Source organism: Fonsecaea nubica (genome assembly GCF_001646965.1).
Source record: "Fonsecaea nubica strain CBS 269.64 chromosome Unknown Scaff2, whole genome shotgun sequence".
NCBI classification, from domain to species: Eukaryota; Fungi; Ascomycota; class Eurotiomycetes; order Chaetothyriales; family Herpotrichiellaceae; genus Fonsecaea; species Fonsecaea nubica.
In genome coordinates, this window is record NW_019173675.1 from 476,397 (window position 1) to 498,883 (window position 22,487).

The following is a 22,487-nucleotide window of genomic DNA, read 5'->3' on the forward strand; positions in this document are numbered from 1 at the left end:
GCTTTTTGCTGTGTTTGCAAGTTTTGTCCAAATTACACATGCGTTTCCAGTACCTACAGATTTTCTCAGGAACGAGCACCACCTTTTCATTGCCAGGAGGTGTTCACTTCCTTGAGCCATGGCTCCCACATGTAAGCAAGCACTTCCAGTCTCTGGAGGCCTCTTGTTGACGGAGCTGAAACCCAGTCTGCCCATACTGCTGCAACTGCCTCACAATCGCCCGCGCCCCAGGAGACGACCAATATCCTCAAGGTCGCAACGCTTTTACCTGCCGGACATGCCCTTACCAATTCGTCCTTGACGATCAGTACTACGAACGTACTCACATGAAGAAGAAAGAGAAGGATGACATCCTGGGAGAGGAGCAATCTGACTTGCCAGTCAACGAAGGTACACCATGCCCACACCGAATGACGGAAAGAGAAGAACGTTACTGACGCTGTGTACCTCGTAGTTCCCGGAGGATGCCCAAACGAGAAATGTGACTCCAAAAAGGCCTACTTCTACCAATTACAGACACGGAGTGCGGATGAACCGCCTACCTCTTTCTTCAAAGTATGTGTTGGATTCGTTCCAATTCCCTGGTTCAAAGACTGACAAAGCGCAGTGTATTGAATGCGGAAAACAGTGGAGAGAATACTGATCCATCATACACATCTCGTCCCCGGCCGCCTGAATGGCTCCTTCCTCTATGACAAAATGCGGAGATGTGGACCAAGGATCGTTTCTTTGGTAAAGAGGAAGAGCCACAATGCAAGGCTAAGAGTACATGTGGTTGCCTGACACAGAATTGCCTTGAAATCAAAAACCTTGGCTTCTCCAGGAAGAAACCGGGGCAAGAGCGAGAAAAGCTCGCAATACTCAAGCATAATCTGATTGAGGTCAACTTGCGGAACGAGAAGCCGAGGATATGCTGTCGTTGACGAACTCCAGCCTCCCTCTGCCACAAGTGACAGTTAATAGCTGGAAATACCAGTGCAGAACATTTATCTGCAAATGGGAAAGGAATGGACAACTGGCATAACATTAGAGGCAACCAGGTATGGCCTGTAAGGGCTATCAGAAAAGGAAAGCGCGAAATAGAAAGATGAGTCAGTGCTATTGATACCACACAGGAGTGGTTGGTGGCATGGGAGCACATAAGTCTTTGGACCCAAGTCAGATGGAGTTGATGACTCTTAACTCCGTGGGAGGGGTACATATCGAAGTGAAAAGAACTCAACCGTCAAACAGAGAAGAGGCGCCCTCAAAAAATTTGCCGCCCAAAAGATTGTTTTGAAAAGGTCTTTCACTGTCTTGAGGGGCGAATCTATCTGGAACTTGGTAGGTGGTGGATAAATAGTCAAGTGGTTGCCACAGATATAGCAGCCTCGGGGAGAATTTTTGTAGATTGTAGTTATCCAATTGGCCGATGGCTGTATGAGGCGACATTTGACACCCTGCAGGATCTTCTCAGTCGCTAGCACATGCCGAAGCTTTCTGTTCCTTCGCCAATCATGGGAGATACATTCAGTGGGCTGACGGAGACAGACCATGATGAGCACTCCGATGAGCTTAGGAGCCTGAGCGAGGAATGGAAGTTCGCGCAGTAGTGGGGCTCGGGCCGCAAAATACAGTGTGAGGGCGAACAACCTGTAGTGAACAGCGCCTCGAGTGGGAGTGAATGACGGTCCAGCACGGGTTTTTTGAGTCACTGCCACTTGGATGGTTCAAAACGCCAAGCTTCGTCCCTCGCCCGCCAGCCTACAAAATCTGTCGCACACTCTCGCCGACTTTGTTTCTCTCCCTCCTTCGTCGCTCAGTGAGTTCTTCGCCCTACCCCTACATTTCCCATCACTCAGGACTAATCAGCCAACAGCACCTCTACGCAAGCCGTGGTACCTGAGCATTCGCTGGGAATTCTTCTAGTATCTGCCACAGAACTACAAGACTTCATAAACCATCACAAAACCTCCAATCCGTCACCATGGGGTAAGCCACAAACCTGCCCAAATCTGCCTGCGCTCGAGTTCCAACGTCGAAGCAACCCTTGACTTCATATCAATGATCATCGCTGACATGCATGCCTTCTGTTCAGTAAGGAAAAGACTCATATCAACGTCGTCGTCATCGGACACGTCGACTCCGGCAAGTCCACCACCACCGGTAAGAGGATGCCTACAAGACTGCAACGGCACAAATACTCACAATCAGATAGGCCACTTGATCTACAAGTGCGGCGGTATTGACAAGCGTACCATCGAGAAGTTCGAGAAGGTATGTTCTCATCGATTCTTTTCGAGTCCCCTTTGCATTTGCCCTCATTTTGGACTTGCCACAAATCACTATCAAAAAAATTTTGGTGGGGGAGGGGTATAGCAAACAACACGTGACATGCCACTCGTTATCACAAGCCAATCCATTCACTGACAACCATGATCAACAGGAAGCTGCTGAACTCGGCAAAGGCTCCTTCAAATATGCCTGGGTGTTGGACAAGCTCAAGGCCGAACGTGAGCGTGGTATCACCATCGATATCGCTCTCTGGAAGTTCGAGACCCCCAAGTACTTCGTCACCGTCATTGACGCCCCCGGCCATCGTGACTTCATCAAGAACATGATCACTGGTACCTCCCAGGCTGATTGCGCCATTCTCATCATTGCCGCCGGTACTGGTGAATTCGAGGCTGGTATCTCCAAGGATGGCCAGACCCGTGAGCACGCACTGCTCGCCTACACCCTGGGTGTCAAGCAGCTCATCGTTGCCATCAACAAGATGGACACCACCAAATGGTCTGAGGATCGTTTCAACGAAATCATCAAGGAGACTTCCAACTTCATCAAGAAGGTCGGCTACAACCCCAAGTCCGTCCCATTCGTGCCCATCTCCGGCTTCAACGGTGACAACATGATCGACGTCTCCAGCAACTGCCCCTGGTACAAGGGCTGGGAGAAGGAGTCCAAGGCTGGCAAGGCTTCCGGCAAGACCCTCCTTGAGGCCATCGATGCCATTGACCCTCCTTCTCGTCCCACCGACAAGCCCCTCCGTCTTCCTCTGCAGGATGTCTACAAGATCTCTGGTATCGGGACAGTGCCTGTCGGTCGTGTTGAGACCGGTACCATCAAGGCCGGTATGGTCGTCACCTTCGCTCCTGCCAACGTCACCACTGAAGTCAAGTCCGTCGAAATGCACCACGAACAGCTCGCCGAAGGTGTTCCCGGTGACAATGTCGGCTTCAACGTCAAGAACGTCTCCGTCAAGGAGGTTCGTCGTGGCAACGTCTGTGGTGACTCCAAGAACGACCCCCCCAAGGGTGCCGACTCCTTCAACGCCCAGGTCATCGTCCTCAACCACCCTGGGCAAGTCGGTGCTGGTTACGCTCCCGTCTTGGATTGCCACACCGCCCACATTGCCTGCAAGTTCGCCGAGCTCCTTGAGAAGATCGATCGTCGTACCGGCAAGTCCATGGAAAACAACCCCAAGTTCATCAAGTCTGGTGATGCTGCCATCGTGAAGATGGTTCCCAGCAAGCCCATGTGTGTTGAGGCCTTCACCGACTACCCACCCCTTGGTCGTTTCGCCGTCCGTGACATGCGTCAAACCGTCGCCGTCGGTGTCATCAGTAAGTTCCTGCTTCTTTCAGTGTTACTACTAGAGCCTCGTGCTGACTGTTTTCCAGAATCCGTCCAGAAGTCCGAGAAGGGAGGCGGCAAGGTCACCAAGGTAAGCTATCACGCACATACACATAGATGTCTGAACCTAACTTCGTCTAGGCTGCTGTCAAGGCTGGCAAGAAATAGATGTCTTGCACAGGAATTAATTCAATCCATCTACAGTGGTATTGTTTCTTGTGGCGGAGGTTGTGGAAGATTCACTTTCAGGAGCGGGCTTTCATTCCACGGTTCATGAATTGCGGGATATAAAATCTACTCCTGACCCTGGAGATTTCATGGTTTCCGCACGGTTAATTCTTGCCATCAACGGTCTTGTCCTTCTCAGCGGTTCTTTCACATGACAACCAATGTGTACTTGCTACGTTTCGGGGTACTGCTGGCTTTAACGAAAAAAGAGCATGGGTTGTTTTGACTCGAAATCGGGCTGTGCTTATGAAATGATAGAATGATTTCATGTCCATCTAAGGGCTACTCACATAGCTCTACGGTCAATCAGAGGATGTGAATGCCCAGAAAACCGATCTTCAGGTCATCGTAGTCAGATTTATCTTGTTGTGTACACGTGTTGACGGTCGCGTTATCGAGGCCCTGTTGACATTTGCCTTCTCATGTATGTTTCCTTGCGGTGGTGTCGTTTCGTCACCTGTGCACACTCCAAACAGGTTGTCTCTACACACTGTAGGCGGCGTCCGCACGCAATGGCTTCGTGGGAGCGTTCTAGCTCTGTGTCTCGACCAGAGCATCAGGCCTCTTGTAATTCTTTAACCTGTTCCATCCCACTCCCGCTGCCAGCTTGATTAATCACCAAGCAGTGTAGCCGCCATCTACAATCTAGAGAGTAGGTCAGTAAAACTTCCTCACCCCTACCCGCTGAGAAGGAGAGAGGATGACACCAAGCATTTTGACTCACCACATCACTTCCATTCAAATACTGCAACGCAAAGATTAGCCTGTGTTGAAGTTTACTGCGCCAGAGCAATAGAACCTCCCCCCGTTCTTTGACAAGAGAGAAGGTGGAACTCACGCTGCTCGCTCCGCTGGCCATCCAAACAATTGTGCCCCTCAACTCGTGTGGCTCCGCCATTCTTCCCATCGGGATGTCCTTTTCCCAGTTGTTCACAAGCTCTTTCCCTTCGTTCTCCAACAGTCCTTTTATGAGATCCGTCCTCATATAGCCTGGGCTGAGGCTGTTGACTCTGATGCCTCTTGGACCCCATTCCGTCGCCAGGGACTTGGAAAGCATCTGCACAGCGCCCTTGGAGGTGTTGTAGGCGGCTTGCTTTTGAGGGCGGACACAAATCGTCGCAGACATCGATGCAATCAGTATGATAGAACCCTGGATATTGTGTTGAAGCATGTGCTTGCCAGCCTCACGGGCGAAAAGCCATGAGCCGCTGTGAGAGTCCCTCAGTCAGCCCCAATAAAATTCTTGTATATTACACACGGTAACGTGGAATGACTTGCTCAATGTTGATGTCCAACATCTTCCGCCACCGAGCATATTCGTAATTCTCAGCCTCGACGTTATCTACGATTCCAGCAGCCGTGACAAGGACATCGACTTTCCCAAAGTCTTCCACGATCTTGGCCCACGTGGTCTTCACGTCCGATTCGATCGTGGCGTTGCACTCGTAGGCACGAAGTTCTGGGACAGGGTCATTTGGGTACGCGTCTCGGACTTGAGACGCTATGGAGGCAATGGACGACTCGCAGTCTTTCAAGGACAAGTCAATGCAAGCTCCTTTGGCGCCAGAGAGGGCAAAGGCTGTGAGAAATTCTTTTCCCAGTCCTCGCGCAGATCCAGTCACCACGCATGTTTTGTCTTCCAAAGAAAAGAGTGGCAGAGTTCGGAGGGTGCGACGAGGGGAGAGGAACATGCATGATGTAGGCTTGAGCGGTGGGGGCCGGGAAAGAGAGGTGAAGAGAGAGCGCAACGTTCGTGCAGGAAACATGTCTGCAGAGGTGACAAGCCCAGAGGAGAACAATCTTTGTGTCTATATCTTTTCCTAATTGTCCTGGACGCCTTTAGCGTTCTTCTCGTCTCCCAAATTGAGAAATTCTATGAAGGAGAACGAGGTCGGACGCCTTCCATTATGCAACCGCGAAGAAAGCTGTTCTGGCCGACTGCGGGAGAGCTCCGTGCGGTGTATTGCCTGTACGAGTACACAGCTTCGGGCCATCTTGCGCCGACGCAAGACCAAAACAAAGAAATCAGACTTTCTGAAGCGGCAGGGCGTGGTACGAGTTGAAGGTGTAGCAAGTTGTCAAAGGACAGAAGCAGTCGCCAAGTTTGGTCACCACGTAGCACAGCAGCTGCGGGGGACTTCGGCTCGACCGATCCAAGCTGAAACCTCGCAACCCACCAATTCGGCAAGATGCACAACTGGCGACCCAGTTGAAGCCTTACTAGCCCCCCTGGTTTCCGTTTCTGCACGCCTAATGCACAGTTGTCCAGGTAGGTTTGGGGGCCGTTATGACGGGGCCAGCCAATTGTGCGTGTCAAAATGGTTTGAGTGTTACGCATGCCAGCAAAGGAAGCAATCCTAATTAAAAGGAGCCGCATGACTTGCTGGCACTGCATTTTAGCCACCGGTCCCTCCGCCTCTGTTCGGTTGTGTGCGAGAACTGGATAATTGTGCACAGGAAGCCGTCGAGAGAACGGACGTTTTAACGTTGTCCCAAAGATGTCGTCCATGCTCGATGTGAGGGACGATCGCAGGTCCAGGTCCAAATCCCCAAGCGGTCGCGACAGAGATCGGTCGAGATCTCGATCACGCGACGCCCGAGACCGGGACTCGCCCGACGAGTACAGCAGCAGGCGATCGAGCAGGAAATACGCCGAACCACAGGATGACCAGGAGCAAGATCGTGGGTACAAGGACAGGCGTTCTAGCAAGAAATACTACGATGAGGACGAAGAAGAGCAAGACCGTCGCAACAGGAGGAGAAGCTCGAAGAAATACGCGGACGAAGACGACGACGAGGACAAATATCGCTCTTACAGGTCAAGCAAGGACCCTCGAGTTCAAGAAATAGCGCCCTCGGACGATGACAGGAACTATGAACGAAGGAAGAAGTCCGACAGCGACTCGGATCGACGCAGAGAGAGGCGACGGAAATCTGGCAGGGGCAAAGGCGACGATTCGGCCGAGGAGAGCGACTCAGACGCTCGTCGCAGATACAAAGACAAAGATCATGGTTATCCAAATGGCAACGGGACATATCCCTATCCGCCAGGTGCCTACGCCGAGATGCGGCCAGAAGCAGTTCGCCATATGAGCTACACCGCCAATGATCCTCGATACGCTGCCCCTGGAGCATATAATGGTGGTGGCTCTGGGCCTGCACCACAACGCGCGAGTTCCTACGGTGGTGCCAACGGTCCACAGTACGCCAATCTCGAGCAGTATAAATACGCAGACCCGAGCGAAATTGCACCACGAAGGCCAGAGTACGAACGATCTCGTCCATCAGACTACGAACGGTCCCGCACAAAGGAGACTAGGGAAAATGGTAACGACTACAGGAGTAGCAAGTATGAGACACGTACCCCGACGGATAAGAAATATGACGACGACAGATTTGAGACCCGAGAACCCAAACGCAAGGATCGCCGCGATGAGTATGACAATTACGCTAGGAGCGACCGGAGACGTGACAAGGACAGATATGGCTCCTCGCCAGAAGAAGTGACCAAGAGGATGTCAACTTTGGCAGTAGGAGGAGCAGCGCTGGGTGCTGCGACGTTAGGCGTGGCACATCACAGCTCTCATGACGGCAACAAGCCTCCACCTTCACCCTTACTTGAAGCATACAAGGGGACATATCAATCCATTTCACCCATGCCTTCAGCCTTGGTTCTGGCCAACCACAAAGGCGATTCGGATTTGTCTGACCTCGAGCTTGATCTAGATGATCGCGATGCGGATGCGGATGCTGAGCTGAAACGAAAGATACGTCAGCTCGAAAGGGAGAAGGAAAAATACACGAAGGGACACGACAGGGGTGCCAGTCTCGCAGAAACGACTCACGAGGTCCGGCCACGTCGGCTGTCAAAGCTCGATACCAATTTGGACGTTGAAGTCCGCGAACCTGGTAGTGCCAATCGCGACCGCTCACCATCTAGGAGCATAATGTCGCCAGGAGGGGGGAGCGGGAGAAGGAAGACCGTTTCATTCTACGACCCAAGTGAGGATGCCAAACGTATCGCTGCTGCTCTGGCAGGCACACGGTCCGCACCAGATCCACGTCCGCTGGTACAAATCTTGCCCCGCCTTTCTACAGATGATCTGCTGGCCCTTCGGGCAGAATACAAGAACCACGCCAAAGTGAGTGGGCAAGGTATCAACATGGCGAAGCACATCAAGATGCGTATTCCTGGAAATCTGGGAAAAGCGTGCTATGCGACCGCCCTAGGCCGATGGGAAAGCGAGGCATATTGGGCCAACTCATGGTACCAAGGAGGTGCTTCTCGGCGAGAGTTATTGATTGAGAGTCTGATGGGCCGCTCAAATAGCGACATCCGCGAGATCAAGAACTGCTTCAAGGACAAGAAATACAGCGATGACCTCGAGAAGTGTATCCGCACAGAACTGAAAGCTGATAAGTTCCGAGTCGCTATCTTGTTGGCGCTCGAGGAGAGACGAATGCCCGAATCAACGCCACTGGACATCAGGCTCATCAAGGAAGATGTGGTGCAGCTAGCAGAAGCCTTGGAATCGAAGGGTGGGGAGACGGATATGATCAAGATCATTGTCCTGCGGAGCGATGCTCATCTACGCGAAGTCCTCAGGCTATTTGAGCGGACTTACAGCGTCAACTTTGCGCGGCAGATGATTTCCAAGTCGAGGAATTTGGTCGGCGAGACATTGGCACATATTCTGAATGGTGCATTGAACCGCCCCATGCGTGATGCCCTGCTGCTACACCAGGCCATCAATGAGACAGCTCCAGGGAAAGAACGGACGGAACTATTGATATCCAGGCTTGTCAGAATGCACTGGGAGCCCAAGCATTTGGAAAGGGTGAAGGCGGTGTATAGAGAGCGATATAGGTGCAGTGTGGAGGAGGATGTCAAGCGGGAAGTTTGGGGCCAGATGAAGACGGTAGAGGGACGTTTCTGTGCCGAATTCTGTATTGAATTGATCAGGAGTAGTTCAATATAGGACGACGAGGGGGAGGGCCAGAGATGGATCTCCATGGTAAGTAAGGCGCAGTCGCTCACGCAGACAGCGGTGAGAAGAGTTGGTTCGGGGTGGACGTAGGAGGTGTTTTCCCGGAGAAGCTGGACCCAAAAGCGAGTCGATGAAGACTCTAAATATAACAGGCAGCCTGAATGAGGAATGACATCTATCTCAATGGCTTCCATCCTCGTAGTTGTATCGAGGGCACGGGGGAAATTACTCAGAGTGTATGGAGATCCCGCCGCAGATACTCGGTGCAACTCAAGATCCGAGCCCGACGATCGATCTGGAAATCTGCCGCATGCTCGTCATCGATATCGCCTAACACCGGCGTATCTTATGGAGTTTTCCAGGCAGATTTCATTTTCTATCGTCGCGTGCGTGCCCTAAACCTCCTCAAACACTTCGTCATGGTCGTTTTGAGGCCCGTCGTTTCCTCATGACAATCGCAGCATGGCGCATCTGCGCCCAATGCTCCCGCCAGCTCTCCCTTCCTCGACCCGGTGCTCGTCGCCTGCCTGTGTGGCGGATTTCCCCACAGCAACCTCTACGGTCACTTTCCCAGACCAGCCTGCGCAGTGCCTTTGCACCCCCGACGCCTGCATCGCTCGGGAAAGCCGTGCCCGCCAGACAATATAAGAGAACGAAAAAATGGGCGCGCAGACTCGCATACTTGTTCCTCGGCGGGACCGTGGTGTATGCGGTGGACAAGCGATACTACGCATCCAGTCTGACGAGGAGTTTCCGCACTTTTTCCATGGGCTTGATTGCCGCGCTGGACTACAAGATCAACTTTCGAGAGGATCCGTGGTTTGCCAACGACATCGCCGAAGTACACGCCCGTAATGCGACGAGGTTGTTCCATCTCCTGCGGACGAATGGCGGTCTCTACCTCAAGATTGGCCAGGCCATTGCCATGCAGACGGCCATCTTGCCCCCCGAATTTCAGAAAATGTTCTCCAAGATGTTTGACGATGCACCGCAGAATGACTGGGATGACGTGCGGCGGGTCATTATGGAGGACTTTGGTGGTCGGACGCCCGAAGAGGTGTTTGGGATCTCCTTCGAGGGTGATCCTGATGCGGGCGTCATGGAGAGGAAAGCCCGCGCCAGCGCGAGCGTGGCACAAGTACACTGGGCTCGGCTGAGAGATGGAAGGGAGGTGGCCATCAAGATACAGAAGAGGGAGATTGCCCAGCAAGTTGGATGGGACCTGTGGGCATTCAAGGTGGTGACACGAATATATACGTGGTGGTTCGACCTGCCTCTCTACTCACTTGTTCCCTATATCACAGAAAGGCTCTTGCTGGAATGTGATTTCGAGAGCGAGGCGAACAATTCCAAGGAGATGGCCAAACTCATCCAGGGCGAGCCCCGGTTACGGGATAGGGTTTACATCCCCAAGATTTACGACGACCTCTCCACAAAAAGGGTCATGACCGCTGAATGGGTCGAAGGCGTACGGCTGTGGGATAAGGAGGCCATCACCCGACCCTGGCAGGGAGGTTGGCGAACCGGCAGTCCAGGTTGTCACGGCACTCCGCTCGATCCGCCTGAAACCCCCATCACTTCGCTGCAGGAAAAGGCTCGCTCGTACAACGAAGAACTCAAGCCAGACAGGACATGGTGGAGGGGCTCGAATGGCAAGGGTGGTCTGGGTCTCGATCTCAAAGAAGTCATGACCACGATGGTTGACCTATTCTCTGCCCAGATGTTTCTCTGGGGTAAGGTGCATTGTGATCCTCATCCTGGGAACATCTTCGTTCGACGGCTCCCCAACGGTCATTCCGAGCTTGTTCTGATCGACCATGGCCTATACATCACCATGTCTCCCTCATTCCGACATCAGTATTCCCTCTTCTGGAAGTCTCTGATGACATTCGACAACAAGACCCTCAAGGAAGTCGTAAGCCAATGGGGCATCAACAACGCCGAGGTCTTTGCGTCTGCCGCACTCATGCGTCCCTACGAAGGAGGGGACCATTCAGTGACGACGCGGTTGAAGGGCATATCAGAACACGAGAAGAAACGACGCCAGTACGAGCTGCAACAAGCCATGCGCAAGGGCATCAAAGAGATCTTGGCCGACGAAACCAAGTGGCCGCGCGAATTGATCTTCATCGGGCGAAACATGCGCATCGTCCAGGGCAACAACCAGTACCTGGGCAGCCCCGTGAACCGGATCAAGATCACGGGCAATTGGGCCTCGCGGGCGCTGGCCGAGGACCAGCACCTGACGTTTGTCGAGAGATGGAAGTTCTTTGGCAGCCACCTGATGTTCAAGCTGGTCCTGTGGGCCTCGGACGCGTACTTTTGGTACGCGAAGCTCAAGCAGGCGCTCGGGAGGGGCAAGGGCATGGACGACGATGTCGAACAGCTCATGAGGGGCATGGCCAAGGACTATGGCATCGAGATGAACCACAGTGTCTTTGAAGGCTGAGTCTGCCTCTTCCTTTCTTGGACAGTTGTACAATGTACCGATACCTATGTACTTTCCTCCTGCTTCGTTTCCTTTGGGATTTTGTCTGGTCAAAAGACATTAAAACATGGAAAGAAGAGTTGTTTTTTTGTTAGATAGAGCCACTGACTCACTGACTCACTCAGTGGCCGAGTGAGTGAGTAAGGAACAAGGAAGAAGGACCAAGGATAGATACATGCATACATGTATGTATGTATGTATGTATGTATGTAGATAGATAGATAGACTAAAGTCCGCTCAGCAAATATCGGTATGATATCATATGATATGATCATCACGTCTCAGAGAATCTTTGATTTTCTTGACGAGGACCAGTAGTACCAAGTACCGGCGAGGGTAGCAAGGAGTGGGTATCGAGTACTGAGTGTCGGGGACTCTGTACTATGTACTCTATACTACGTACTCCATACTGCGTACTCCGTACTCTGTACTCTGTACTCTGTACTCCGTACCGTACGAGGTACTGTAGGTATTAGACACTTATACCACATATGCTAAAGACCATATACCATCCATTTATCACATACCATATACCATATACCATATACCATTTACCATATACATGTAGTCACTATAAATCAATCACTAAGTTAATGGTGCATCCTGAAATAGTAATAGTAATGGTGGGCTTCTGGACAAGACCACAGAATGCGCCCACACACAGAGAGAAAGATACGGACAATAGACAATGGACAAGGATTGATTCCTTGATTCCGGTACATTGGTATGTATGTAGGATGTAGGTACTGTAAAGTTGTAGGGCTGAGACCATGGCTACTCCTCCAACAGCCACCGCAGGAGACGTTCAGGCTCTGCTCCTGGTGAACCTGCTTTGAGAAAGTTGCAATATTGTCCGCTCCTGTAACAAGTTCTCGCTTCTGCAACTGATATAAATTTTTCGGTATATTGATACGTCTTCTTCCCGAAGACCAACACAACATAGTTGACAAAAATCCCCAAAGGCAGAACCTGCAATATAATTCTGGGTATGTTAGATCATTGGCGACAAGACAACCAGAGCGCCCAACGCCGCAAAATACATCATTACACCAAGGCCCTTGCCATCGATGGCGGTGTAGTGTCTTCCAACGCCCTGGCTTGCACTCAAGCCGCGAAACACCCAAAGATCCCTTTCTTGGACGAACGCTTCAAGGCAAGTGCGACGAACAAGATATACAATTCAATGGGCACAATGTACCATTCAAGAGGACAACGAAGCCAGCTCCCATCCAGCGACGAGTAACCAAAATTTTGTGGGATGACACAAAGTTTACATCATCATCATCATTCTGGTAGCTCGCTTGCTGCTGAAGCTGGGACGAGGGGAGCTTTCGCCGCCGGCCCATGGTTTGTGCAGGAAAGGTTGACCATCGACATTATCCCAGTGAGCAGTCTGTGTAGTGGCGGTGCTGCTTCGATTCGCGTTGTAGTGGGCTTTGGGGATGGGCATCAGGTCAATGGTGCTGCCGCGGTATAGTGGTCCCATCAGTCGGTCCTTGACCGACTTGTTTCGTCGAGGCATGGCTGACTTCTCAGGTGGGTTTTCGACGAATTTATCGGGCTTGTCTGAGCCATCTTGATTCTTCTCGCCTGCGAGGATGGCCCGTTCTTTATTGAGAGCTGCTAGATGTCGAGAGCGGCGGAAGTGGATGATGAAGAAGGCGAAGAGGCCAATGACGATAATGGCCACAACTGCGAGACCGACACCGAGACCAGCTTTGGCACCTGTGCTCATGTCGCGTTTTTGAAGGTGTGAAATTGGCGAAGCCAAAGTGTTTGAGGGAAAGGTCGCCACGAGAGCGAGCAAAGCCGCAGGATACAGAGAATGAGCCATGGCTAGTGACATGGCGATTCTGGAACCAAGTGAATCTGTATAGGTTGCGATGACTTGCACGATGTCTTCGACCAGCGACACAGAAGCAATTCGAAGGGGAAAACCGAAGGAAAGATTGTTGGGACGGGTCGAGTGGTGATGTTGGAAAGAGGCGAGAAGATCTTCAGAGAGGATGAGGCGTACGGAGTAATATGCACGAAAGGGGACCAGGGCAAACCAGAGCCTGTGGAAACGGTGGGTAGAAGGGTGTGACGGAGGTCCTGAAAGACGTCAATGGATAGTAAGTAAGCACTTGATGGAAAAGAAAAAAGGGCAGGTATGTAAGGAACGAGTCACGGACAAGTAAAGATGCAAGAGGGAGACGCGGGTGTGAAGCTTGAGCGGCAGTATTTGGCGTCTTTGAACCTGATCTTGTCAATTCTCTTGAGCATCCAGGGCTGAAGTGGCACCAACGAGCAACCAGTGACCAGCAGCAAGCCACCAAGCATCCAACACAGCGTCGGCGACACGGACAAGGGAAGAGGAAAAGGAGATGCGCCTATCCGAAAGGAGTACAAAAGAGTGGTTCTCCTGGTGGCCCGCAGCTTCATCTGAAACGTTGGATAGGCCGTTGACGGACGGCTGATTGGAGGACGCGCTCGTATGGATCCCGCCAGGTCTGTCAGGCTCGAGAATAGAATCGACATTTAGACATTGCGTGGGACCTGGAGCTGAAAAGGACTGAGAGCAATGGTGGACGGGGTTCCGTGATTGGATGCAGGGGGGGATGCACCGATCAGCCAGGGCTATCCTGGACCTTGGCTTTGTCTGGGGAAATTCAGGTTCGGATGGACGCGAATGGACATGGACGGACTTGGATCTGCTGCCTTGGGTCCGCGTAGTTTCTTGGTATTATCTTGACATTGCCACTGCTCGTAACTTGAGGAGAGAGACTCGTATGGTATCAGGAGGCGCTGGGAGGAGGAACAAGTCAAACTGCGGTGAACGAGTCTTTGGTGAGAGAAAAGAGGCAAGGGAAAAATCTGGAAAAAGCCACACAAATCAAAGACTGTTTCAGGTCGGGCGCCTCTTCATCCTCTCACTCAACCTTTCCAAGCTTCCCACCTTCAACCTTCAACCTTTCAGCCTCCTGGGAACAGGGCTCAACCTTGAAACTCAGGTGCCCAGCTCACCCAACTCAGCAGCCTGTCCAGGCCCAGCTTATCCAGGTCCCAGCATGCAAGTCGCTACCAAACGGGCGCAATTCCACATCTCCATCTGCCTTTTCCTGTTCCTGATCATCCAGGAACGCGCTACGGACTTTTGCCTCCAGACCGTCCCATTACTACTGGCTGCATCGCATCGCGCGCGCACCGAGTGCCGGCCCTAAATCTTAGCCCCTTCGACTCCCACTCGTACGCAGCCCTCGCTCTGTCTTCTTCATGACATCTTCCTGGAAGCTTCATTTCCCATGTCACACGTGACGTAACATCAGAGACATGGGACACGCTTGGCTTGTTGACAAGAGATCGCGGGGCAGTAGCATGACAATTGTCACATCAAATGAACGTACGACTCGGGAGGATCAGAACTGCAACAATTGTGCTTCACACCAGGTCAAATAATATACCTGCCTCCCGAGTCCTCGTACAAACATCACGCATCACACGTTGCACGAAACATTGTCGCGTCTGCAACCCCCCATGAGATATACAGGGGGATCTGCCCGAATCCCTCCGAATGTGGTTCATGTGGGCTAGACAGCCAAAACACACAGCCTTGTGGGCTGATGGTTTTCAATAGTCCCAAGAGCAGAGTTCGAGACAAGTCATCAGAAGATGGGATCGTTCGTCATCCTTCTGCTGACAACGAGGCTGTGTCCAGGAGATGGTGGGGGTCACGAATATTTCTTCCATAGTTGTCCCTACCATCATCTCCTGAGTCCTGGCCCCCTTTGCTAAAGTACCAACGGATGTTCCCTTTAAACTCCCTTTCTATGTTACGCGTGCCTTCTAAATATCCCCAAGCATGAAGCTCAATAAACTCCCCACAGTAAGCCCGGCGACAAGCATTAATCCCATGAAACCTCCCGCTGCCTCTCTCTCTTCCGGGAGCACCCATTGTCCTGATCCCATCATACACTCACTACCTAGATACCCATTTGTCAAGCCAAAAAGGAATTGTACAATGACCAAGTAGAAGAAATCACTCCTCACCACTCCGCCCTTGTTCTTGATGTTGCAGAGGAAATACAATGGGATGAACAGAAGACGTGCCATTGCGATGCAGAACAGGGCAAACGGATAGTGTGTGAGGGAGATCCTCGGCCACAGTGTGATCAATCTGCCAGCCAGATCGCCTATGTTCCATAGCAGGAAGGCTATTGGGATAAATATTGCCGAGTCAATGTTGTTGACAGACTGGATCGACGCCGTAAAGATCGGGAACACCATCGTCACAGCGAAACAGACAAAGACCGCCGACGCAAGGAAAGGCATTCTCATGAAGAGCGTGTGTAGCGGTACTGAAGGCCGTTGCTCGATGACGTCGTCCGTACCCTCTTCTCTTGCCGCTGCAAGGCTTCCTGTCGTCAAGGCATCGCCTTCAGAAGCTTCGTTGGCCGTGGATTTTGCCGCCGATTGGAGAGCTCGACTTTTGGCCTCTCTTTTCAAGAGATAAAAAAAGGCAAAGAGAGCAATGACTGAGATGGCAGTGGCCGTCAAGAAATAGACCAATGCTGAAGTGGGAGATTCGTCGGCCGCATCTGCACCATTGCCGTCTTTCTCAGCCGGGACCACCAGAACAGATATAATCTGCGCCATCGGTGGGAGGACACCCGCGACACCCTGTCCCGTCATAATACCCTGTGTATACTCGCTTCTTCCAAATCCTGATGCAAACGAAAACAATCCATTTTGTAGTAGACCCGTAGAGAAGCTTGCCGCGAAGATGGCCACAAGGAGGAAGCCGAAATACACGCCTGCGGACGTGGGCACGAGTGTTGACAGAGACAGCACAGCGAACACTGCAGTGCTGAGCACGAGGGATAAGGATATTCGCCTCGGGTATGACGCCCCCTTTTGCAGCTTGGTCAATGCTATCATCGACCCGAGATTCGTGACCGTCGAGACCGAGACCTCGGCGGCTTGAAAGTGGTTGAGAATCCATCGATCCCCGCGAAAACGGTGCTGGAAGTAAGGTGCTGCAGCGAGAAACATGTTCCTGGGCGTTCCTTGTCAACGACGAACCTAATCCAGGCTCAGAGAGCCGCAGGGAGTAAAATACCACGCCCATAGCATCGCTACTCCCAGTAGGAGAAAAATGGCGTATTCGACCCATGAGAAAGGTGTCTGGATCCCAACATCCTCATCCAACCCATCTTGTATACTCTCATCGTCTCTTTCTGCATTACCTCGGATGGGTTGATATTCCTGTCGTGAACGAAACAAGCCCATGTTGGACAGTTGTGGAAGCTCGAAAGAGGGTGGTTGTTCGGTGGCAATCGTGGACATGTAGGAGGACGGGCAGCGCCGTCAGAGGTCAAGTCATCTAACCCTTCATCTCATTCCATCATTTGTCGCGTCAACAGGTCCAAGTCATGTGCACATCGGCAGAGCGAATAAAGATACGTCGTGTGATGGACCGCCCTACTGGCATACGTAGTGGAGGATAAGACGTGTGAATGACGCATCCTTGATCAAAGGGGGCCGTATTGGCATTCGCCTAAGCTTCCCGCCCGAGGCTCTACGGCTTTCCCAGCAGAGTGGCCGCAATCATTGCCGTCACAGCAATCCTCGACTTTCTACTCGACTTTCTACTCGGTACTGTCGAAATATATGCGAGATGCCTACCATCCGTGCTCCCTTTGCCATCCCAATCACAGCGTCTTTCTTTCTTACATATTATATTCACATTCGTTGTTCGGGAGCAAACCGTCATGTGCAAGGAGAAGATAACACGATGAAGGAGTGCGAATGGTCGACATTCTTCTTATTACTCATGGCACATGATAATTCGCCTTGCGGCGACGTCCCACCCCAGCACCTCGCTATGCATTTGAAACAAAACCGCCGCCCCCTCTATTCCTCCATCTGGGCTTTATAGGCCGCCACCTCAGCTGGCGCCAACCATCCCTTCTCCACCGCTTCTGCGATGAGGTCGTCGGTGCCCACCGGCAACAACGTCGGTGTGACGTTGTTGAGGTAGGTCGACACCTCCATCAACTTCCCCCACAGCTCCAACTGCAGCGTCTTTGCTGCCCTGCTACTGCCTGGCAAGGTGGCACCCCTGCCAGCAGAGGTCTTCGCCAGCATGTCGGCCAGGAGGTACCCGAGCCAGAACAAGTTGGACTTGGGCAGGAACCTCTCGTACTTGTCCCTTGCCTCGTATTTGAGTCCTTCAAGTTCGGCGCCCCCCTGCGCCTCGAGCTCGGCGGCCCTCGCCCACTCTCGGACGCGGCGATACGTCCTCCACTGCCGCTTCTCAGCCTCGGTCTCCGGATTATAGGCCTCTGTTTCCCAGTACGACATTGGGTCGAAGACAATGATGTCACTGTCATCCCCAGCATTGATCCTGGCGCGTGACAGGGTGTAGTCGATGATAGTGACTTGCAGGTTCGACATTCCCAGGACGACTTGTGGCCTCTCGCTCATCTCTTCAATGCCTTTCTGTGATGCGTCCAGCGGGCCATCCTTGGTCAAAGGTTTGAAGCAGATGTTGCCATTGTGCATATCGCGGTGTTCAAACTCGATTTGTTTCTCTGCCACAGCGAGGCTCATTGCCGTCTTCCAGAAGATGTCATACACCTGAAATGCTGACAAGGGTCTAAGGTGATAGATAGGCTTTCCGACATCGTTCATTTCCAGGATCGCGTAAAGCTGTTGTGGAGAGAAGTCCTTCAAAGGGCTGGTATGATGTGCTGAAACAGGTCTGGTTGCTTTGAATGTGTCGAACGCTTCAAGAAGGACATCTGGATATTGGCCGCTAACGATATGAATGCCCCGGCATCGAACAAATCCGTGCAAAGCATCGACTGACTGCATCAGTCTAACCTCTCGGGCTACTGATTCGAGGTCGGTGATGTCGTTATTGCTCTCTTTTGTCAGTTTGAACGGAATGATTTTGATGATGAGGCCGCCTCGTTTCTCTAGATCCTTAATATCTGCGAGGTCTTTGCCCTGAAGTTTGAAGACGTCGGCATACGATCCTTCACCAAGCTTTGTGCATATGTACTTCTTCCCGATGCTTCGACCGAATTCCTGGAAGTCCTTGACAGCCTTTTGTTGTACGAGCGAGAGCAGTGGTTCGAGTTGTTGAAGTTCTAACCATGTGAGGTTCTATGTTTGAAGGTCAATTTTGTGAGATTCAGCTGAATGCCCTGTAGAGCAAAACATACCGCCATTTTCCTAGATGAAGCGATTTTTCGACGTCCTCGAGGCCGGTGGTGATGATTATCCGTTCCTTGCTCGACAGGAGGAGTGAGCTCGGGTAAGGGCTGCAAAGGTGTCTCTCTAACATCGTTGTGAACTGTCAGTTTCTCCATCTGGTCAACGATGTCGTTCTCATTGCCACCTCTGCCAAAGAGGTCGAAATGCATCGCACGTCTCTCCGCCGACTGGCCCTTCTTCTTGCCGTAAGTCTTGTCATTGCGACGGGCAGGCCGTTGCTGATTCTTCAGCTCGTTCAAGACGCCCAGGTCCGCCATTTTTTTCACAAAATCTCACAAATATGACAAAGGAACAAAAGTCAGACCGCCTTACCGGGTTGAGTTATGTGAGTGTGAATGATATGTCCACCGACTAGTCCAAAAGACGTTAGCGCTGTGGTTGCTCTGAGAGACAAAAGCAGCGAGGTGTTTGAGTTGGAGTCTCGAAGAGAAACTGAAAATTTGAGTCGCCGCTTTTAGTTGAAACAGAACAGAACAAGGTCTGGCAGAATGAACTGAGTTGGATGGACATTCACAGACCAGCATTATTCAATCTGCTATTCACCGTCTATAGTCCTCCCATGACGCATTAAAGAGATCTCTGTACACAACAATACCCTCTTGCCTCTTGTTCTGGCCGTGACCAATCTGTTGTCCCCGGCCCAAGGCTCGTTCAGTCCGCCTTGTCGCCCAGTGGCTTATCAAACGCCTCCTCCTGAGAGGGCTTAGCTTGCGGTGGTAGAGGCTGGCTTCAATTCGATCATCGTACTTGACCTGACCAGCTGGTTTCATGTCCCACATCTTGTCATATAGAGCCCAAAATCGTGTGAGCGAGGCGCGGTTTCTCGAACGCATCCACGCATTTGGTGCCTTGAGACGCATTCCCACAGCGAAAAGCCGTCGTAAGCGGTGAATAAACTCCCATCGGATGACGTATTCCTTGACTTCCACACCGTAGACGTCCCGAAGCCTCTTGAGCACGCGGGTCCACCTAAGACAACGTTCAGGGGAAACGGCACCCATTCCTTTGCGAGGTCTGAAACACCATGACATGAGCGACTTTTGGAACTTGTCGTCGAAAAGGATGTTCAGATTCGTCCCTGAGCCGGACATCGGGACTTGAAGAACTTGTCCGTTAAGTCCTCCACTGCGGTACCACTCCGATATCCAGTAGGCGAGTAACTCCAGCTCTTTCAGTCGTCCTTGGCGACCGAGTGCCTTTATCGGCGCCCGCCAGAGCTTGATCTTGAAGTTTGTTCCCGAAGCAAGGACATTCTGCATCAATCCTATCAGAAATCCAACTTTGTCCACATCTCCTCGACCGCCACCATCAGCGAGTTGTTTAGTGCTTCGGAAGAGAGACACGACAAATTCAGGAAAGGAAGAAGAGATATGTAAACCGTGCTCTTGTAAAGTCGACACATAATTTACAACGCTCTTCCAGTCGCCCACTTCCATCATTGCTCTCAACAAGAAGTTGGTGGATCGACTACGAGAGTAGTTGTCAAAGTGTCCCTCGTTGAGAATGATGAGCGTACGATTTAGTTGTCCCCAGTCTTTTGTCCGGTAATACTCGGTCAAAAGCCGCTTCTGTAGCTCGGTATCCTCAAATACTTCGTGATGTAAATCATTGTCCACGAGCGCTCGGACCATTTCCCAATGCCCTGCATCACAGACATCTCTAATTAGCCGAACAAAAACAGACGATCCAGTGTCAATTTCGAGGTCGCGGAGTTTCTGGAAGCGAGCTTGTAAGGTAGAGAGATCCGGTGCAGCCAGGGTCATTTGCCGAACCGCCAGCGGCCCGACCTCAATAAGTCCAATCATCCTCAGACTATTGACTGCAAAATCGAAAGAAAATGCCCGAGTGGCAAAGGCTCGTGCAACAAACTGATCGCTGAGTTTTGTCGGTGCTGATCCCATAGTCTTGCTTGCCACGATATTGAGGGAATCTGCAGGCACACCCGTGATTCTACTTCTGCCGATTGACCATAGACGTCTCGCCTGGGCTTCGAAAGAAGCACCAGCCTGGTTCAGCGGCAAGAGAAAATTTTCGAGACTTTCGTTGTGCAGAGCTAAGTAGTTGATGTAGGGTTCAAGCAGCTCGAAACGCGGTGGCAGGTCTCTCCTTGCGATCAAAAAAGAATGCATCATGAAGGCATCAGATGACCGGTTTTGACTCCATAGATGAGAAGTAACCTCTGAATAGATCCGAGTCTTGGGAACCACATCGTAGACACTGCAGAAGCCTTTTAGGGCATTGCCTTCCTTCGAGCGACAGGCAGCAAAGAAGACTGCCAGGAGATCATCACTCCCCTTATAATGTTTCTGGCCGATGAAGGATGCGAATTGATAGGCTTCCAGGGGGCCCGACCCTTCCAAGGCAGCTCCAACAATCTCTGCAAACAACTTTGGACGTTTGTACTTCAAATGCTTGGCTTCCTTGCAGATTGACCAGAGAAAATGATGGTCCTCCGACCCTGCAGAGAGAAAAGTCTTCCACAGAGCTTCGACACGGGGGTCATCTCCTTCGAACCGGAAGGCCTCTCCACGGAATTTCATTCCTCTCCATATAGCCTTGATTCCATCATGGCCGTTTTGTAGAGCTTGGGCAATCAACAAGATCTCCCAAAGCTCTATGTCGTGACGATGGGAGGCCTTGTCGACTAGACGATCGCCAACGAACGACGTATGGCCCACGTCTGCCTCGAAGCGCAACTGATCTCGGGTTTTGATACCGTATGCCAGCCCACGGTCCAGGAGGCTCTCCCATTGTGCGTCATCAGAATGAGATTGCTTGGAGACAGCGGCTGAGAAATAGTCTTCTCGATGCTCGTCAGGACTATGCTTCGATACTGGGGTCGAGGTCGTCGTCATAGGCCGGCCGTGTGATGGGTGCCATACTGGTAAAAACGGACTCAAAGCAATGGTCACGTACGAACGGGGTAATCGGGCTCGCCATTGGCTAGACAATACGTGGTGAAGACATCGCGGCAAGGAGCATCTCTCAAGACGACCCCATAATAATCTCATGTAGCAGCATACACGTGACCAATTATCAAACGCATCTAGGATTGCATGGCCACCAGATGAAGAGGCTTGATCAAGAAAGGTAAGTTGCTGCCAATGAGGAAGAGACTGGTAACCGAAAAACTCTTTGATTGAAAAGTCAGGAGATTCTTGCTTCAAATATACAGTCCGATCACGTGCCTCAGAAAGGCTTGGCGGCTAGCTCTTGCGGTGCCATGGCGTGAGCCTGCGATCTCCGAACCTCAATTGAACTTCAGGTGCAGTTCTTTGAATCTCTCTACTCCACCTCTTTCCACCGATACTCAAGTGATTTACCCTCCTGAAACGACAAGATGGTTGCTCCCACAGCTCTCCGAATGATGCAGGCAACCCGGGCCCGCATGTTTAGACCTGCTCAAGCTCAGCAGAAATCTGGGTACGTTGTGGAAGGGAAAACCACCTACATTCCGAACCTCCAGCTGCGGCACCAGGGGGATAGGACTGGAGTCTAGCTAATCGGTTCCGTGTACAGGTTCTTTGTGTATCGAGAGAATCGTGTACCTTATTACCAACGTCTATTTCAGGGCCACGATGGAAAACGACAATGGTGGAAGGTCAGTAGACTCTTACCTTCTTGTATCAGACCTTCACCCTGCCTCTGCGAACCCCTGGAGCCCAAAATTCAAACGGAGCAAAGGCACGCTCTTTTCAAAACCGAAGAGAATAAAGAGTTGCAAGAAATGTAACATCTCCGAGAATTGGCTTTTTGGCTCAACAGCTCCGGCAGTGACTTGCATCTGGCCTAGAGTGCCCGAGTCAACACTTTGGGGCTGCATTGCATGCTCAACTCAGCATCTTGACCTTATACATGCTGTCCTGCGTTCTGCGCTCGACCATGACTACCATGAGACTTGCGCCGCACGT

General features: G+C 51.7%; 8 protein-coding genes across 8 annotated transcripts; 3 read left to right on the forward strand and 5 right to left on the reverse strand.

The window, feature by feature from the left end:
* Positions 1-118: 118 nt before the first annotated feature.
* AYO20_00601 (elongation factor 1-alpha) lies at positions 119-3,780 on the forward strand (the record flags this gene model as incomplete). The annotated part of the gene is made up of 8 exons (XM_022638910.1): positions 119-131; positions 187-390; positions 455-555; positions 2,082-2,145; positions 2,198-2,256; positions 2,426-3,602; positions 3,660-3,703; positions 3,754-3,780. The coding sequence occupies 8 exons, from the start codon at positions 119-121 to the stop codon at positions 3,778-3,780; spliced, it is 1,689 nt and encodes a 562-aa protein (XP_022505193.1).
* A 675-nt stretch (positions 3,781-4,455) lies between these two features.
* On the reverse strand, positions 4,456-5,606 carry AYO20_00602 (hypothetical protein; the record flags this gene model as incomplete). Its single annotated transcript, XM_022638911.1, has 3 exons — positions 4,456-4,485; positions 4,565-5,048; positions 5,095-5,606. 3 exons carry the CDS (start codon positions 5,604-5,606, stop codon positions 4,456-4,458), a joined length of 1,026 nt encoding a protein of 341 aa, XP_022505194.1.
* A 732-nt stretch (positions 5,607-6,338) lies between these two features.
* Positions 6,339-8,819, forward strand: AYO20_00603 (hypothetical protein; the record flags this gene model as incomplete). Its single annotated transcript, XM_022638912.1, has 1 exon — positions 6,339-8,819. One exon carries the CDS (start codon positions 6,339-6,341, stop codon positions 8,817-8,819), a length of 2,481 nt encoding a protein of 826 aa, XP_022505195.1.
* A 457-nt stretch (positions 8,820-9,276) lies between these two features.
* Positions 9,277-11,277, forward strand: AYO20_00604 (hypothetical protein; the record flags this gene model as incomplete). The annotated part of the gene is made up of 1 exon (XM_022638913.1): positions 9,277-11,277. The coding sequence occupies one exon, from the start codon at positions 9,277-9,279 to the stop codon at positions 11,275-11,277; it is 2,001 nt and encodes a 666-aa protein (XP_022505196.1).
* A 1,309-nt stretch (positions 11,278-12,586) lies between these two features.
* AYO20_00605 (hypothetical protein) lies at positions 12,587-13,150 on the reverse strand (the record flags this gene model as incomplete). Its single annotated transcript, XM_022638914.1, has 1 exon — positions 12,587-13,150. One exon carries the CDS (start codon positions 13,148-13,150, stop codon positions 12,587-12,589), a length of 564 nt encoding a protein of 187 aa, XP_022505197.1.
* Positions 13,151-15,141: 1,991 nt separating this feature from the next.
* Positions 15,142-16,347, reverse strand: AYO20_00606 (hypothetical protein; the record flags this gene model as incomplete). Its single annotated transcript, XM_022638915.1, has 1 exon — positions 15,142-16,347. One exon carries the CDS (start codon positions 16,345-16,347, stop codon positions 15,142-15,144), a length of 1,206 nt encoding a protein of 401 aa, XP_022505198.1.
* An 861-nt stretch (positions 16,348-17,208) lies between these two features.
* Positions 17,209-18,833, reverse strand: AYO20_00607 (hypothetical protein; the record flags this gene model as incomplete). The annotated part of the gene is made up of 2 exons (XM_022638916.1): positions 17,209-18,465; positions 18,525-18,833. The coding sequence occupies 2 exons, from the start codon at positions 18,831-18,833 to the stop codon at positions 17,209-17,211; spliced, it is 1,566 nt and encodes a 521-aa protein (XP_022505199.1).
* A 282-nt stretch (positions 18,834-19,115) lies between these two features.
* AYO20_00608 (hypothetical protein) lies at positions 19,116-21,431 on the reverse strand (the record flags this gene model as incomplete). Its single annotated transcript, XM_022638917.1, has 1 exon — positions 19,116-21,431. One exon carries the CDS (start codon positions 21,429-21,431, stop codon positions 19,116-19,118), a length of 2,316 nt encoding a protein of 771 aa, XP_022505200.1.
* Between the last annotated feature and the right edge of the window lie 1,056 nt (positions 21,432-22,487).